Source organism: Leptidea sinapis, chromosome 21, assembly GCF_905404315.1.
Source record: "Leptidea sinapis chromosome 21, ilLepSina1.1, whole genome shotgun sequence".
Lineage (NCBI taxonomy): Eukaryota > Metazoa > Arthropoda > Insecta > Lepidoptera > Pieridae > Leptidea > Leptidea sinapis.
This window is the reverse complement of record NC_066285.1, coordinates 7,745,870-7,765,134: the sequence shown is the minus strand read 5'-3', so window position 1 is coordinate 7,765,134 and position 19,265 is coordinate 7,745,870. Positions and strand designations below refer to the sequence as shown.

Below are 19,265 nucleotides of genomic sequence, written 5' to 3'. Positions count from 1 at the left end.
ATAACATATTATGTCTGAAGATATTCGCCAAAAAATCATGGTATAGGGAGTGTTAAATACGATTTTGTAAAAGGTACTTGTTTTTTTTTCCCAAAAATTCTGAGCGGCACTACAACTGCGCTCGTCACCTTGAGACATAAGGTGTTAAGTCTCATTTGCCCAGTAATTTCACTAGCTACTGCTCCCTTCAGACCGAAAAACAGTAATGCTTACACATTACTGCTTCATGGCAGGAATAGGCGCCAACCCATATTCTAGCCGGCATCCTGTGCAAAGGAGGCTCCCACTGGTAAACTGATTTTTTATAATAATTCTTTATTCGTTTATAAAGAGTAGGTGGAGTAGGTATCTACCCAATCAAGAAAAAAATAAACCCATTTTAAATACTAACAAGTATCAAATTTATTTTGATGAAATGCCTTGCTTCAGATACTCAAACAATATCAATCAACGGCTGAACAGATTCAATTACCTGCTGCTGTTTTCACGAATCGATACGACTTAGGGACCTTCAAGAAAGAGGCATACCTTAAAGGCCGGCAACGCATCTCTTGATCTGGTTTTGCGGATGTCTATGGGCAGCTGTCTCACCTCTCCCATCACGTTAACCTCTTGCCCGCTTATCCCCTTATGTAAATAAACGATTCATATAATATCATAAGATATAAATAATATGAATAGTGACTGATACATAAATGAATATAGTATAATTTATATTCATTCATTCATTTAACATGTTATCGTGTTACAGGGATAATATTATAATTAACTAGGTAACCTGATAGTAATTTAAAAACCTGTATTTTTTCAGACATCAATTTGCTTTAGTTAACGTGCTCTACACGATTTGCTTGGTAAATTTATTTTCGCCTCTATTTCACTAAGTGTTTATCGAATTACCGCCCGCACCCACATCACGATCGAATTAAATTCTTAATGCTCTTCCGGCTCCACGCTGCAGTTGTTATTATTATGTAGTTCATATGTATCTCTGTCAGTCATACAGGCTAGTCTACGGAAGCGTTGCAGCTTGTTAAATTTTTAAGTTTAGTGAGTGGCCACCAGTACTGTGCTGTAACATATCCTAGGCCGTTCCTAGCTGCAGTGTAAAGCGATAATACGATCCTTGGAGCAAGAACCCAGTCTACGGCATTGCCAGAAGGATATGGTTGCCGTGATCATTTTCGCCTCTATATGGTGGCCTGAATTCAGATTTACCTACATAATATTAGTGCTACTCTCAGTGAATAATACACAATAGCACAAGCTATCATTTCAATAAGTAAATATTATATAGATACTAGCTGACCCGGAAAACGTTGTTTTGCCATATAAAGTATAATTCACGCGATAGTTTTATGCATTGTCAATAGTTTTTGCAGCGCACGCAAAAATAGGTTTTCGATTTTACACCTTGTGTTACAAAATAACAATTTTATTACGGATCCCTAATTTTGAAAAAAAAACATAGCCTATAGCCTTCCTCGATAAATGGACTACCCAACACTGAAAGAATTATTCAAATCGGACCAGTAGTACCAGAGATTAGCGCGTTCAAACAAACAAACAAACAAACAAACACTGCAGCTTTATAATATTATAGTATAGATATAGTATAGATTATTATAGTCCAGTTAATATATAAATATTATTATAGTCCAAATAGTCCATTGGCTCCAAAATATTCAAGCGAGAGCATTAGGCGTCAGCACTTAAGCGAAAGCTCCGCCCGGTCGATCCTACAAATTTGGACTCAAAAACTTTTCTTCTGTATTACAGCCCTTATCCTGCAAATATATTTGTTTCCCTTTTTTGCACTTGGCCATCATAAACTTGACACTTTGAAGTTTAATTATACAAAGAGTATAGAAATATAAGACAGCAAGTAAGTAGTAGTAGACAGTGAGAGTTCAAATAGTTGTCATAGCAACAAATAATACTATTGTAGAACACCAAAATATATATTTTTATATTATCTGATATAGGGAATTTGGATATTCCGTATATCAATATTGTGATCTAATTTCGTTTTGTATCATGGATTGATTGAAGGTAGATAAGTATGATTTTATAAAGACATAATGTCATGTTTTTAGTCTTATTATTTTATATAATAGGTACCTTCCTATTTCAGAACTATCATGCCATTCCAAGAAGCACCTTCTGTAGAATTAGGAAGCGCTCCTAGAACGCCAAGTATTATTGCATCTCCATCACCATCAGAAATATCCTCTGCTAGCTCTCCGGAACCTCAGAATGTTCGGGCTACTCCGTTGTTTAGGTACTTTGACAGAAATTGGAATTTTAATACAATTTAATAAGTTATTATTATTGTAAATACGCCAAGTACCTAAGCCTATATATCGGCCTAAAAAAACATTAATGTTTATTCATTACTGCTTCAAGGCAGAGATAGGCGCCGTTGTCGTACCCATAATCTAGCCGGCGTCCTGTGCAAAGGAGCCTCCCACTGGTAAAGAACTGATGATACCCTGATCCACTTTTATAAACTCTCAAAGAAGTTTCAAAGAACCGCTTTGTGCTTTACACGATCAGTGGTGAGAGCCAAGCCACTGCCGAGCCTTCCTCCTTGTTTATGGTGACCGCCACCCATCCGTATGTTAGGTATAGGTCCGATTGGCCATGGTTCAAGATTTTCTATTGTTAAATAAAGGCTGACTTCCAAGAGTCAAACTACGGTTTTGATGTATGAGTGCCGGAATAAAAGCGTATGTGAGTGTATGATGTCAGCATTCCTGAGTTTTCTTGCACTAATTCGAAGTCGTGGGTATATATTTTTGGAGCTTTGGCAATAGGATGTTATTATTGAACGGAACTGAGTTGACGGAATATTGCCACCTTAGACGAACATCTTCCTGTCTGAACATAATATTAGATCAACGTGACTGATGACAATAGGACATGCGAATGTCCCAAGTGTGGAGATGTGAAATTGATGAAATATGTGTAATATATGATAACGGATCTCACGAACAGTTACGGGTTGCTATAGCAACCCGTAACTGCTATAGCAGTTGCGATAAATATTAATAGCTCTGCTCCACATTGTTTGTTTCTACAGGGCTTTAACCATACCACCACCTGAACCAGAGCAGCCACTTGGTCAAGAGGAGCTGGAGCGTCGTCTGCCGGGCTACCGGCGTATTGTTATACCGCGGGAGTTGACGCTAATAGAACTGCTTGTAAGCTTTAAATTGGTTTCAGCTACTGTTTTTTATGTTTTACTTCAGACTATATGCGGGTAGTTGAAAAATTCGGTTGAATGTGAATAGGTTATTAAAATTAATAACGATCCACATTCGATCAATCCTAAAAGTGAGTGATATCACTTTAAAAAAACAAAACAAATTGTTTAGATTTACAAGAGCGACATCTCAAGTCCATTTCCTAATATGCAAATATTGGGATTGAGCAGGTTATCAACTGTAAAGTAGATCCTGGGGGTGAAGTCACAACCTGAGAGTTGAACAAAGCATACAAGATTTTATGACGATACGTAACTCGAACGGTTAGCTCGGTTGGTTAGAGCACTGGCATGGAACGCCAGAGGTCGTGGGTTCGAGTCCCGCATCGTTCATAAAATTTTGTTTTTCAAATTTTATTTGTGTATTAATCCTAGAAGTGAGAGAGAATCCTAGAGGTTATCACTTCAAAAAATCATAACAAATTGTTTAGACCCATTTATATTGAGCACTGTTTAGTGGGTATTCAAGTATGAATAATTACGAACTTCTACAGATAATTAAAAACATGATATTTTTATTCAATTTAATCATTTACTTACTCTTTTTTGCGTTTTTACGCCATTTATTGAAGTTTTTTGCTTTCAGCACGTATTGATAAATTAGGAGAGCGAAAATTACTGGGTAAAGGGTAAAGGGTAGTGTGAAAACCAGGTGTTGATTTTGATCATCAATTACTTAGATACGTCATGTTTTAAGTATATTAACTTAATAACGCTTAGAACGTGAGTAGGTTTAAGCGAATTGAAGCACTTTCAATGTGGACGTTTATGACCACATACGTTTTCCGCCGCGTCAGTGTTATTCTGTCAACTTCCATGACAAACAGCGCGCGAAATTTAATTTAAAAATGACTTACTGTACAGTGAAAGGGTGTCACAACGCATCTCAAAATAAAAAATAAAGATAAGAAAATTCCATTTCACACCTAAATACTATTTCACAACTTTTGATTTAAGCTAATACATTCGCCATTAAAAAAATATGTTGCCAGCTATGAATGTACTATATACCCCGAGATCCTCCGCTGGGATAGTTTTTTGTGTTTATTGGTAGATATTGATAGGAGGCTATACTGTACGACGCCACATGATGTTATAAGTAAGTCAAAGTCAAATAATCTTAATTCAATTAGGCTTAAACCAAGCGTTTTGAATAGTTACTATAAATATTTCTTTTAAATTACTGAATTTACCATATTATGTTCGGAAAAAATTGAGCTCGTGAGAACATTAACTGCCACTCTTTTTAACCGACTTCAAAAAAGGAGGAGGTTTTCAATACGTCCGTATGTTTTTGAAGAGTAACTTCTTTATCGACGTATGAGAGAAATTTCCGAGGTTCTCGAGGGTGCAGATAACGAATTTGGGATCATTTTTGAAATCCAAGATGGCCGCTGCGTCAAATTTATGATTTCAACAATATTGATATCGAATCTAAGGTTCTCGAGGGTGCACAGAACGAATTTGGCATCATATTTGAAATCTAAGATGGCTGCCGCGCAAATGTATGATTTCAACGATTTTATTTCCATGCGGCACAACAATTTCCGAAAGATGCCTATAAGGCATACCGGCGTATTGTTATACCGCGGGAGTTGACGCTAATAGAACTGCTTGTAAGCTTTAAATTGGTTTCAGCTACTGTTTTTTATGTTTTACTTCAGACTATATGCGGGTAGTTGAAAAATTCGGTTGAATGTGAATAGGTTATTAAAATTAATAACGATCCACATTCGATCAATCCTAAAAGTGAGTGATATCACTTTAAAAAAACAAAACAAATTGTTTAGATTTACAAGAGCGACATCTCAAGTCCATTTCCTAATATGCAAATATTGGGATTGAGCAGGTTATCAACTGTAAAGTAGATCCTGGGGGTGAAGTCACAACCTGAGAGTTGAACAAAGCATACAAGATTTTATGACGATACGTAACTCGAACGGTTAGCTCGGTTGGTTAGAGCACTGGCATGGAACGCCAGAGGTCGTGGGTTCGAGTCCCGCATCGTTCATAAAATTTTGTTTTTCAAATTTTATTTGTGTATTAATCCTAGAAGTGAGAGAGAATCCTAGAGGTTATCACTTCAAAAAATCATAACAAATTGTTTAGACCCATTTATATTGAGCACTGTTTAGTGGGTATTCAAGTATGAATAATTACGAACTTCTACAGATAATTAAAAACATGATATTTTTATTCAATTTAATCATTTACTTACTCTTTTTTGCGTTTTTACGCCATTTATTGAAGTTTTTTGCTTTCAGCACGTATTGATAAATTAGGAGAGCGAAAATTACTGGGTAAAGGGTAAAGGGTAGTGTGAAAACCAGGTGTTGATTTTGATCATCAATTACTTAGATACGTCATGTTTTAAGTATATTAACTTAATAACGCTTAGAACGTGAGTAGGTTTAAGCGAATTGAAGCACTTTCAATGTGGACGTTTATGACCACATACGTTTTCCGCCGCGTCAGTGTTATTCTGTCAACTTCCATGACAAACAGCGCGCGAAATTTAATTTAAAAATGACTTACTGTACAGTGAAAGGGTGTCACAACGCATCTCAAAATAAAAAATAAAGATAAGAAAATTCCATTTCACACCTAAATACTATTTCACAACTTTTGATTTAAGCTAATACATTCGCCATTAAAAAAATATGTTGCCAGCTATGAATGTACTATATACCCCGAGATCCTCCGCTGGGATAGTTTTTTGTGTTTATTGGTAGATATTGATAGGAGGCTATACTGTACGACGCCACATGATGTTATAAGTAAGTCAAAGTCAAATAATCTTAATTCAATTAGGCTTAAACCAAGCGTTTTGAATAGTTACTATATATAAGAAATATATATTTCTTTTAAATTACTGAATTTACCATATTATGTTCGGAAAAAATTGAGCTCTTGAGAACATTAACGGCCACTCTTTTTAACCGACTACAAAAAAGGAGGAGGTTTTCAATACGTCCGTATGTTTTTGAAGAGTAACTTCTTTATCGACGTATGAGAGAAATTTCCGAGGTTCTCGAGGGTGCAGATAACGAATTTGGGATCATTTTTGAAATCCAAGATGGCCGCCGTGCAAAATTTATGATTTCAACAATATTAATATCGAATCTAAGGTTCTCGAGGGTGCAGAGAACGAATTTGGCATGATATTTGAAATCCAAGCCAGCCGGCAGCCATGCCGCGCAAATGTATGATTTCAACGATTTTATTTCCATGCGGCACAACAATTTCCGAAAGATGCCTATAAGTTGTTTGGCATTAGGGTTATCATTATAACCACCACGCATACGTACAGCCCCAAAAGAATTTTTCACCGCAGCCATCTTCGATTTAAAAAATGATCCCAAATTCGTTCTTTGCAGGGTCCTCGTGAACCTCGGATACGATATCCACATTGTTCAAATCATAATTTTGCACGGCGGCCATCTTAGATTTCAAAAATGATCCCAAATTCGTTATCTGCATCCTCGAGAACCTCGGATACGATATCCATATTATTGAAATCATAATTTTGCATGGCGGCCATCTAGGATTAAAAAAATAATTATGATGAAACTATCGTTCTGAGGGTTATTATTCTATGTATATTAATTATTGTAACTCTATTTGTGTTTAGCAATCCTATCTACTAAGCTAGAGGTCACGGGTTCGAATTCCGGTAGGTGCAAGCATTTATATGATGAATATGGATGTTTGTTTCTGAGTCATGGATGTTTAAAATTATTTATGTATGTTTATATGTATTTATGTATGTTTAAGTAAGTATATTGTATTAAATATATCGTATTGCAACCCATAACACAGGCTTTATAATATGCTTAATTTGGGGCAAGATAATTTGTGTAAAAAGTGTGTCAATATTACTTATTTATTTATTATTTATTATTTGACAAAACTAAACAATTAGTGTTAAGGTGCAACCTTCCGAGTTATAGCATCCATAACCGGAATTTCCTGGAAGAGTTATTGTTTAAGGATAATTTTATTGGCCTAACTTTGATATGATAACAATTAAAAAAATTACTGTAAATAATTTATTAAAGTAAAAATTTTGGTACTTAATGATTTGTATTTAAAGTTTATTACAATATCATTACATATTAAATAATTGAAACCGTTTATAATGACGTGAAAAAAACAAATTTTTACTAAATCTGAATGAATTTATTAAATGAACCTATTCATGAGGTATAACCAATTTAGACCTTCTAATCTCTGAAATAGCTAACCTAATTTAAACCGAACTTTCACTAACAGATAACTCATGTTATAATTGATAGTTAAGGTGCTTTTATTTAATTTTTGATGTGTAACTGTTAAGTCTGTATACTGCCAATAATAATTGCCACATATATATATATATACAGCTGACACAACAGACGTTGTCCTGTACATAATAAATAAAATACTGTTTTTTATGAATTTGTCTATAATATTTCATAACATCAAGAATTATTTCGTAAAATATGGTCCCTGTCGTTATAATAAAATTGTTTCACAGCAGAACTGTCAAACCGTACGTCAATTAATTCTCTCACAGAAAATATGTCCATACAAAACAAAAATTGGAAATAAAAATATAATTATGGGTTCCAAATCGAAATAAAAACTATCCTATCTCTCAAGTTGGACTAAACTGCACTCCATGAAGTAATCCCCATTTAAATCCGTTCATTAGTTTAGGAGTCCATCGCGGACAAACAACGTGTCACGTAATTTATATATATTAAGATTAAGATATGTAATCTACGCGGGGGAATTTACGTAAAATTTACACAAACAGTGATAAAATTTATAGAAACAGTGCAGTGGAGCAGCAACAGACGAAGAAGTGCTGAGAATTAGAGAGGCGAAACTGCGGGTAGTTGCAGAACGTATCGGTCTACGCAGGCTCCATGTGTTAGCGCCTCGATTGCGGTCGCTCACTCTGGATGGTAGTGCTATTTCTTCATTGAGGGACCTTGGGATCGGATTAGTACATTTAAAGGTAAACAATTTGTTATTTTTATAGTGTTATCCCTCACTTCTGGGATTAATTAAATTTGTAACAAATATTTATGAACGTTGCGGGACTCGTACCCGCGACCTCTCGGGTTCCCTCCGAGCGCTCTTCCAACTGAGTCAAGCGTTATAGTAACGTGAAAATCTTGGTACGTCTTGTCAAATTCTCAGGTCCATCTACAGGAACTACTTTACGTTGATAATCTGCTCAACCCTAATAATTGCATATTAGGAAATTGACTTGAGATTTCCAAAAGATTTCCATGACGATCGGTCCTGCGCTGCCCGTATCCAATGTATTCCTGCGATCTTGATCAGATCGTCGGTTCATCTTGTTGGGGGCCTATCAAAACTGCGTCTTCTAGTACGTGGTCGCCATTCGAGGACTTTACTGCCCCAACGGCCATCTGTCCGTCGAACTATGTACCCTGCCCGCTTCCACTCCCAAAAATTAGTGCAGTCAATCCTCAACATCAAACCATCTCTGTATTCTCTTTTCAAATAAATAAATAATTTTATTATTAATTACATAGGTACCGTCAGTATGAAACAGTTGGTTAATTATTTATTATCTTTTAGATTCTTAGTGTAAATCGTTGCGGACTGACCTCCCTCGACGGTATATTGGGACTTGGATATTTACGTGAACTATATGCGGCTGGAAATCGTCTTCATGATTTGTATCCTCTAGCAGCATTGCAAAAGCTTCACACGTTGAACATTTCAGAGTAAGTTTCATTTCTGTAGTCTGTAAACGTAACTAAATAAATTTTACTGAATCTCAAACACCTTCCTTTATTTCACCGTAATAATTTCTGCAATATTGTATTCTTACCTTGTATCAGGCTCCTTTACTCAACAATGGTTAGTTGGTTGTTTCTGTAGCCAATATGCCATGTAGATCTAAGCACCACGCGTTGCACGCGCCTGGAAATGTAAAAACCTCGACTAAATTGTCTGGCTTAATTTTTCTATTATTTGATTAACATACACTACAACGTATATAAATTGCATGTTGCCTCAAATATATTTTTTGAAAAAAAAAAAAAACAAATGTTTTTAAAAATTTTGGGGTTGATTTAGCCCCGCTACTCACCAGCCAGGTCTGCAGTTCCGAGTTGGGGTATATCAGGAGAGGTATAGACCAAATTTTCAGCTTGCCTCAAATACCTGCCTTTGGGCAATTGGTGCAAGCTATCAGACCATTGGAACAGGGACGGATAGTCGACACTATAACTAACGTCACTATGACGTCACTATGTGACGAAATGATGGTAGCCGGGCCCAATATCAACGCGCGGGGATTATGCACTGTACAAGCTCTATTTTTGATTCTACTATTTTTTAAGAACCCCCAGAGGGCTGCAGCAGACGATAAGTTGTCCAATACCCATAATCCAGAAGGTGCACAGTTACGAATACAGCGACAAAACAAACTTAATAACAGATTATGAATTGAGACAAGTTCTGGAATACGAATCTATCTTATCTACCGTCTCTTTCACTTCATTTCTTATCATAAATATTCTTACAGGACCGGTGTCTGTGCAGAAAAAAAGTGTGTGTGTACTTATGTATGCAAGCAAGAAGTTATACTTCTTTAGCGTAACAAAGCAAAAATCCTTAAAATTATTTATTCCTCCTGCTATTCTACGTTTGTAGAATGAACAATATTGTAAAAATCTTGCAAAGATGGCGTAGACACTTAATTATTAAATAACGAACACGGCTGTATGGGCTTGAACCCTTTGCCTGTTCTAATAATGGACGAAGAAACCAAAAAAAAATAATGAATGTCGCAAACGTCAGAAAATTTTAGGAACCAACAGTGATGCGCGCGCATCTTAAAATTTCACTCTCATCATGTTTTCATAACGTGCCAAAAGAAGTATAACTTGAAAAATAAATATTTTTGTTACAACGACTTTCCTCTAGCATCTGTTTGCTGTAAAATAATGATAGTCGATATGTTTGACAGTAACCCAATAGAGGAGTCGAGTAGATTGTGGACCCTTGGAGTTTGCGGTTCCCTGCGTCGCCTCACCCTAACAGGCACGCCGCTGGCAGATGAGCCCAATTACCACTCCGAAGTTATATCTGCCTTACCATTGTTGACGCACTTGGACGACATCCCACTGCATGAGACCAGTTAGTAACGGAAAACTATGTGTTAGAGATTGTGACATTAGGTTGCAATGAAACCAGTGGGAGGGCTCCTTTCAACCGGATGCCGGCTAGATTATGGGTACCACAGCGGTGCCTATTTCTGCCGTGAAGCATTACGGTGTTTCGGTCTGAAGGGCGCCGCAGCTAGTGAAATTACTGGGCAAATGAGACTTGACAACTTATGTCTCAAGGTGACGAGCGCAATTGTAGTGCCGCTCAGAATTTTTGGGTGTTTCAATAATCCTGAGCGGCACTGCATTGTAGTGGCAGGGTGTATCAGTTACCATCAGCCGAACGTCCTGTTCGTCTCGTCGCTTATTTTCATAAAAAAATGAAACTTGTCCATGATTCATTTAGTTATCGTTGAGTAATCCTGATAGCTCTTCAGAGCATTATAATAAATCATAAGATAGAAGAACAGATAAGTAATTAGATACGGTAATCAATTTTGCGAAGTCATGATAGTATATCATTTTAAAGGAATGAAAATCAAATATGTATGCACACAAGTAGGGTATCTGAAGTTCAATTTTCTTTGACAATGAGATAAGTATTATGACGATTTTGATTTTTACACTCACACACTCCCTGCGACCACACATCCGCAATTGATATTTTTAACCGACTTCAAAAAGGAGGACGTTCTCAATTCGATCGGTATATTTTTTTATGTATGTACACCGATTACTCTGATATTTATGATCCGATTTACTTAATTCATCTTTAGTTCGATGCGGAATAGATGTCATTTAGTCCCATAAAAATTTTTCATTGTTTGGCCCAGTACATTTCATTTTATGAAAAATTTTGTCTAAATGGATGATATCATTGTTATTTGTGTACGCCTATAAAAGAGTTTTCATTCAATATATAATATTTCATTGAATATATATTATTATTATTAACTAACACTAAAAAGTAAAACTTTGATGTGCTAAATATTAATAGCTTTGAAGTCGGTGCCAAGCCAAATGTAATAGTAGGTAGGTACCTACACTCGCCACGCGTGACTGAGTGGGATAGCTTCTTCTAAAACAAAACAACCCAAGTGGACAGACACGCGTGGCCACACAATCTTGATAATAATTGCAGTAAGCTGTTATATTAAGTTTTATTTTGTTTTGGGCTTGGCACCGACTTAAAACCTATCAATGGGTTGCATATATAAATAATAGTATTTTATTAATAATAAAGGTTTGCATAAGAGGTGTATTATATTAAATTTTTAGTTATTTGATACTTTTCAGTTTTTGAAGTCGGTTTTTTTATACGTAGCTATTTTTTTCAATTCCAATATGTTAATTAAACTTACAATAGAGAAATTTTATATAGGTAACTATAGTTAAAATACGTTATTTTCATTCATCAATTTTTGTCAGTATACGGCGTTACTTTTAGTAATTTGGGTTTCCCAACAATTTTAGCGCGACACTTAAAAGCAAATGTTGTGTTTAGTTAGCGTTTACTGGTGACAGTGCCTTCCGCAAGAGTCCCCAATTCATTGCGCACTTTCCAGCAAACAACATTATAACCCTCTAAAAAGCGTATGTCCATTGTCCGGCCACATATGGAGTATCGCTCTTATGTCTGGTCTGGTGCGGCCCAGTATCAGCTCGAACCATTTGGCCGCGTGCAACGTAGAGCTGCTTCAATCCAGTGCTCTGTGAACGGCTGGATCTCTTGGCGTTGCGTAGAAACGTCGCTTCATTGTGTGTCCTGTAGTCTCTCTCTCTACTCGCAAAATCGATAGAGATACGATAATAACCCGAATATATCGCACCTACCCTACTCAAACAAATGTTCGTATTCCATATCGTTTATCGTAACAACATCGTAACCATAGACTAATATTTGATATTTTTACGATGTTTGAGTGAATGAATTATGCACAAATTATGTATAATCTGTGCTATGTCGCTGCTAAGTGTCAAAAGTCAAAACATAGCTTAGGCGCTTATGACCTCGTTAGAGTAAAAGTGTTCTTTGCTTAGGACCATGCCAGACTCTGCACCACCAATTTGCATCATTTACACAAAATGTAAATATTCAAAAATTATGTAATGAATATAATATGACCATTTAAAATTGAATACATAATACAAAACTTCCGGATAATAAAATGTAAAAAAAAGTAACTCAACCCTTCTCGTCGACTTCCTATTTCTCAGGCAGCCATTTGCGTTACTTTCTACGCATAAACGATCAACAAAATGACTTAAATTACTTGGTACCTAGTAAATAAATCCTGTTGAATAGTAAATCACATATAATTATTTTAATTTTATTTACTAAGTATGTATATTGTATGGCAAATATATCTATACAACTTGAAACGATAATAGCAACGACTGCTTATGCTGCCGTTAGATTGTATGTCGAATTCGAATATTCGTCTCTGACATTTTCAACTAAGAGTAGGGCTAGGACCGATGATATCGAAAAATGTTTCGTTTGTTCAATCATCGTTTCGACATTGAATACGATGTAACTAAGAGTAGGAGTCGACACGACTAATGCCACGATATATCGAATATCGATTTTAGGAGTAGGCCTCCTGAATCGCGTCTTCCGAAGAGCTGTTTGACCTGATTCCTGGCGCCAAATCCAGTCTTCGCTCAACGTGCACTTTCTTGGATATCATTCTTTCCATCTGGATGTGTCGCGTTCCCCCACAGTCATGTTTTAAAGGAACTTTCTGCCACCTATATCCAAATTATGGAATGAGCTTCGTTGCGCGGTGTTTCCAGAACGAAACGACATGAGTTTCTTTAAAAAAAAGACAAGCAACAATCTTGTGATTACCCTGTTGTTACACGAGAATTTAGGCGGCGGTGATTACTTAACATTAGTTGACCCGTACGCTCGTTATTCCTGTTCCATAAAAAAAATATTCCAAGTTGACAAGCACTTGTCTAGTAATCCCGATGATAAGTTTGGTACGCGGCTGTAAAAGAGTATTAATGTATCGCTGTGTAGGAATAATTATAAATTATTAAGAGCAATAAAATCTGTTAGTAATGTAAATTGTAAAATGCATTTTATATAATTATTCAGGTGAAAATAACGAGGAATCTTTAGGAAAGCTATCAGAGTCGGAAGCTGAAAGCGATGTTGACGATGTAAAAATACTGTCTAAAGAGAAAACCACGTGGGTCGACGAACCAGAACCCGGGCCATCAAAGGAGGTAATAGGACACACATAAATTATAGATACCTATTTCAGTAGAAAAACTAAGTGTGTTACAAAGAAGGTTTACTGGATTATTTTACAAAAAAAAACTTAGTTCATTTATACTTCTAGGTAGACAATGACAGCTGTGAAAACGTCGAATATATAGACTTTAGAACTAACCTCTATTTTGAGCAATTCACGCATTCATGCACACCAACACAAAGTGTCATACAAATCGCGAGTGTAAGACGTAGCCTGTCACGCACACTAAAGGCTGGAGACACATAAAGACTTCCAGGCCTGTTTTTATCGGTTGTCCGACAGCAAGAGACTATCTAGACAATTATTTTCTAAGTAAAAAACATAAATTCATATTTCTTTTTCAAATTACGGAATTCCTTTTAACTAAGTATAATTTATTTTTATTATCGTAAATATTCTATGTAGTTGCTGGAAGTGAAGGAAGTAGTTCGAGAGACATTTTCCCGGAGACGACCAGCGACTACAGAAGGCGCCGGGTCTAGGCATCGAGTTGAACTTCCACCCCGACCGCGCACCGCTTTAGAACGTTCCAGTAACATACCGACGCGCCTGCATTTCATGAATACACTGATGGGTAATATAGTATATTAGTAGAAAAGTGGGAGGCTCCTTTGTACAGGTTGGCGGTTACAGTATGGGTACCACAACGGCGCCTATTTCTGCTGTGTTTACGGTCTGAAGGGCGCCGTATCTAGTGAAATTACTGGGCAAATTAGACTTAACATCTTATGTCTCAAGGTGTAGAGCGCAATTGTAGTTTCCCTCAAAATTTTTGGGTTTTTCAAGATTCCTGAGTATTACCATCAGCTGAACGTCAAAGATTTAAGCCGATTGGGCATAACTTGATCGTCGCTGTTTCGAGCCACTCTTTGGTGTATGCAGTCAAATGGAAGAAACTGATTCTGAAATGCGCGCGCACATAGGTACGAACTCCAAGTGATGCTGAATTTGCGCCTTGTTTAAAAAAATGGAGGTAATTATAATGGGGTGGCAGTTGGACGGATCCGAGCATACTCCTTTCTTATTCTAGAGTAGGATGTTTGAACCTGATGCTGTGTTTGCCCCGAGATAGCACAGTCTTGATCCATATTACACAGGTCAGCCCGTCCATCCATCTATGTGTTATAGTCAGTTTTATACATTTTTTTTTAGTTTTATACAAGTATCTTCAAATTGATTTCTATTCTCTAGTAGGTCACACCTTGAGTAGGTATCTGAGGTTCACTCTTCTTGGGTACAATTAGTGGGTATTAATTTACTATAGCATCATAACCAGAGTGACTCTTTATGGTATAAGAATGTATGCAAAGTTCAAATATGCCTTTCAAATATGGTACATAATTGATAACGATATAATTTATTGTACAGATGAAGAGTGGAATAGCGGCGGCAGCAAACTGACGTCAAGCGGACCTGTTTGTGGTAATTTAGCTAGAGCTCTGCGCAGGAATAAGAATAGTCGATGCAGCTTAGGTAAATTATAAATCGAAGAAAATTGTATTTTTACTGTATATTAATGAATAGGAAGAAACTGGTTTTATGAATATTATCAAACTTATAATCGTAGACAAGAAGTAAATTCTATTCAAGAGTAAGAGAGAAGTAAAGTCTATTTTAGGGATAGGAAAAAATATACTCCTCATTCGAATACCGTCTTAATAAGTTTCACTCAAAATTATGCTCAGGCGTTGATAGGCGCAGATTACACGGGGCGAAGTTAAATGTAATAGAGTAATTCCTCTGGTGTTGCAAGAGAATGTGGGCGGCGGTGATCACTTAACACCAGGTGACCCGTACGCTTGTTTGTCCTCCTATTCCATAAAAAAAGTGATATATGGAACATGTACAGTGGGTACTGACGATATATATTTTATATATTTGACGCCGATATTTCGATCCAATTGCATGAATCGTGGTCACGGCGGAACTGCCGCCTATAGTAAGTCGAATATTACTTCGAAAAAATTGGAGATTTCCAAATTGCTGCACACACAACTCTTTGCTGCAGCAAATAGCGTAGGTGTGTATGTCTTTAGACAACCCCGTTGTTCAAACGGAATAACTATAGTTAAAGCACATTTGGTAAATACTAGAAATGTTTCAGAAAGCGAAGTGGAAGAACTCGGAGAGACAATTTCAGGAGCTTGCCACACGGTTGCAACCGAGATACCAATTTATAACAATCAAGAAGTGTGGGATAAGTTTAAACTTGAAACAGGGTACTAGTACTACTAATCGTATCGTTTATTTAGTTTTATCACCATCGTGACTTGGGAGTTTGTAACAATTTGCAGTCTTTATCAGCTGCAAAGAACAATACATTTTTAGCAACTACGTTTACGCTTTAATTTCATTACTGGTTTTAATAATATTCACTCATCATCATTTATTTTAGAACAATTTACGAATTTTCGTTCTAGATAATGGAACAAGTACTATTTTTATATATTACAGAATCGATATCGATATTGATTTCCAACAACGACCAAAGGGCGCCGATCCCAATAAGGCAATAGAACGATTGGAACAAATCGAGAAAGAAACAATGGAACGTCTAGCCAATGATAATACTGACACCAATTTCACGCGTAACTTATACAATACAGCAGTGAACCCCGCAAGGATTCTGACCAATGAAGATCTCACTGAAGTTGAAATATGGAGGGATATTGAATCGGTTGATGTGCCTAATTTGCACATAGACATCGACGAGGACTTTTTTGATCCTCGATCGGTAAGGCCCGGAGATATTTGCACTATTATACAATAATTTTGAATTTTATGTGATATAAATAACAGGCTTATTAATAGGCCCGTGAACCCGTGAAGTCCATTTAGAAATATAGTTCTAATGCCTTTATTGCTATGTAATTCCAATATTCATTTCTATGTATGTATGTTAGGTAGATTTTGGATGGTTTTCGAAAATGCATATTAGTGTTATGAAGTGAAGAGTTTTGTTGGGCTATGAAGTCGACTCTATTATATTTTAATTGTTTACCTACGAAGTAGTTCTTTTGAGAGGAGGTTTTCAAACTTCGTAAATAAATAATTAGAAAATTATGGTTCGAAAGGTATGTTTTCAATAAGTTTGCGTGGATCAATCGGAAATAATCGCCTTATTCAATAAATGTATGGCAAACGGGCAAGAGGCTTACATGATGTGAAGTGGTGAGAACCGACCATGAACATCAGGAATACCAGAAGTCTGATGCGTTAACAGCCTTAAATTTAGTAGATATATCTTGTACAATTTGTTATGATCAATAAAGATATATTTGCACAATGTTTTATGATCGTTTTATTTATATTTGTACTTACCTATGTTATTTATCAGAATGATGGTATGTTGGTCTTATATTATTATAACTTTATAAATGATGTTAAGGTATCTTTAAATATACCTTGTTAATAAAAAATACAGAGACAAGAATACTCTTCTACTCTGTCCTCCCTCTTCCGATGAACTGTGTAATTTCAACCAAGAGCTGATGCTTTAAAATGCACATTCGGATGGTCAGCAATTCCAATAGAGTAAAACATGGAGAAAATGAAGAAAACAGAAAGCATTTGAGATATAATAGCATAATATAATATGGATATAGATTCAACTCACGTCTATCACATCTAAACATTTATAGTGAAGGTTACATATTCATTTGTGAAGGTCATAAGAATGACGAAGTCTTAATAATAGCAAAGAATATATTATAATAGTACAAGTAACAATAGTGCCACGTAGGGTTGTCAATAGTATTGTGCTATATTTCATGTAGGTGTGTACTCAACATAACACCCATAGAGTACACAGAAATACTCATCGCAGAAAGCCTGCGGTACAGCCATGCGCATTATTATAACTAAAAAATTACCAGTGAACAGTTTTCGAAAAAAAAAAAAAAAATAATACTTTTTAAATACATGATATATGACAATCTTTTTTATTAGTCTGTATTTTTTTTATTTACTTTCAATTTATAAAATGAGTCTCGTACTCTATTTCTTCCGGAAAAGTCGTGTCCCTAGTATCACGTATCGAATGTGAATCAGTACGTATTACTCGTATCAAGAGACGACCGACGCAAGGAAGCGAAATCACGCAATGATAATTAATATTAAATCGCAGAATGGAGACAGAACTCACTCAGTTATCAAACGCCGAGCGAATTGTGTGTTTGCCTCTTGTGTGTTCAACAAGTTTTATCTGAACTTCGCAATATGAGCGAAATAAACACAGTTATTATTCGTTTTATGGCAGCGAAACTACTAACTCTATATCATTCCTTGCAAGTTATTCTGTTCTTATTAGTGACGTGGTTGAAAAATCCCTTTAGGAACCCTTGGTCAGTAAAATTAAAATTGGAACCCCCAGCACGCTTAACTGACCCGAAATATGGAACTCATAAATATTTAAAGGCTAATGTGAGTATATAATTTAATCTTTGAACAATTGAACAGCAAAAACAATCGTTGTAATTATATTTTATATAAATTTACTATTGTTGTATTGTTCAACTAAGTTTTTATCATATTTGCATTTTTTTATATCTATTATTACCATAGCTATCGTCCGCAGCTTTGCCAAACAAACATTTTTTCTCGGATATTTTCAAAATATGCACTTACGTACCAATTTGCAGTAACAATCCTTTGGTTTTCAACCATTCAACATACCGGTTCATATACCCCTGTTTCAATGTCAAAGTTCTTTATTTGAAAAATACATTTACAGCTGAAGTTGTTACAATTAATTTAATTCTAGGCACATGTTTAGTCTTGATAAAGATGCAAATATTCTAGTGTTTCCAGTCACCGGTGACAATTTTTGCACTTAGCTCATTATAATTCCTAATACAGTACGAATTTGTTCCTAGGTATATCTTGTAACTTTAAATTTTCCCGCTTTGGCTGTATGGATGTACCTTTGCCATTCCTTGAAGGTAAAATGAAACCACTCACCACAGAGATAAACTGTTGTATGTACAATACATTCCCCTTATGCGACAACTCGAAAACTTGCTATATTTGTTTGTATAATTTTTGTTTCATTTAAAATTACCTAGTCGTTGATAAAACATTTTATGCGACACGTGTAACTAGGTCAAAAAACGATCTTGGCGTCATTCATTGCCCACCATCATTATTCAACTGTTGCATATAATACTATTAATACAAATGGCCAGTACGGAAACTTTCAGAAGGGCCCACTTATTTTCATTCGGGAACCGATTGGAATACATCAGTGAAGGCAACATTAAAATCTGTCTGAGAGATTGCGTGCACAAACAAACAGACAAAACTTCTAAAAACTACTTCCTAGCCTTGACTATATATTAAGTACAATGTGTAAAGGTAATTTGTTTATATTCAATAAAAACGTGATGTACGGGCATGATCTCTTACAATTCGAATATATAATGTATTGACCTTGTACTTACTGAATATAACATGATTAATGTTTGTTTCCATCATTTTAAAATCATCATTAGTGTTCCGAAGAGCTGTTTCATCTGATTCCTGCTACCGAATTCCACCTTCGCACGACATGCCACAAATTAGGATATCCTCCCCACCATCTGGATGTGTGGCGGGCCTCCACAGTAC

General features: G+C 36.0%; 2 protein-coding genes and 1 long non-coding RNA gene across 5 annotated transcripts in view; 2 read left to right on the top strand and 1 right to left on the bottom strand.

The window, feature by feature from the left end:
• LOC126970484 (uncharacterized) overlaps positions 1–19,265 on the bottom strand; it is a 132,687-nt gene that overhangs the window by 5,204 nt on the left and 108,218 nt on the right. The gene's annotated exons all lie outside the window — the stretch shown is intronic.
• LOC126970455 (leucine-rich repeat-containing protein 56-like) lies at positions 54–16,731 on the top strand. 3 transcript variants are annotated; one of them, XM_050816355.1, is made up of 11 exons: positions 54–73; positions 2,135–2,281; positions 3,083–3,203; positions 8,079–8,267; positions 8,861–9,009; positions 10,260–10,429; positions 13,502–13,632; positions 14,067–14,235; positions 15,030–15,134; positions 15,766–15,880; positions 16,116–16,731. In XM_050816355.1, the coding sequence occupies exons 2-11, from the start codon at positions 2,142–2,144 to the stop codon at positions 16,429–16,431; spliced, it is 1,605 nt and encodes a 534-aa protein (XP_050672312.1). In that variant the 5' UTR covers positions 54–73; positions 2,135–2,141; the 3' UTR covers positions 16,432–16,731. The 3 variants fall into 3 exon arrangements, with proteins under 3 accessions (XP_050672312.1, XP_050672311.1, XP_050672310.1); XM_050816354.1 differs by lacking the exon at positions 54–73 and adding an exon at positions 151–289; XM_050816353.1 differs by lacking the exon at positions 54–73 and adding an exon at positions 1,911–2,052.
• LOC126970464 (epoxide hydrolase 3-like) overlaps positions 17,685–19,265 on the top strand; it is a 30,788-nt gene continuing 29,207 nt past the window's right edge. The window contains exon 1 of the mRNA XM_050816372.1: positions 17,685–18,083. Coding sequence (XP_050672329.1) covers positions 17,880–18,083 — 204 coding nt within the window. The 5' untranslated portion in view covers positions 17,685–17,879. The remainder of the gene's footprint in view (positions 18,084–19,265) is intronic.

Coding starts and splice junctions, on each gene's coding strand:
- LOC126970455 (XM_050816355.1), top strand. CDS start 2,142: ATGCCATTCCAAGAAGCACCTTCTGTAGAATTAGGAAGCGCTCCTAGA. Junction 9,010..10,259: donor CACACGTTGAACATTTCAGA/GTAAGTTTCATT, acceptor TATGTTTGACAG/TAACCCAATAGAGGAGTCGA. Junction 14,236..15,029: donor TTTCATGAATACACTGATGG/GTAATATAGTAT, acceptor TTTATTGTACAG/ATGAAGAGTGGAATAGCGGC.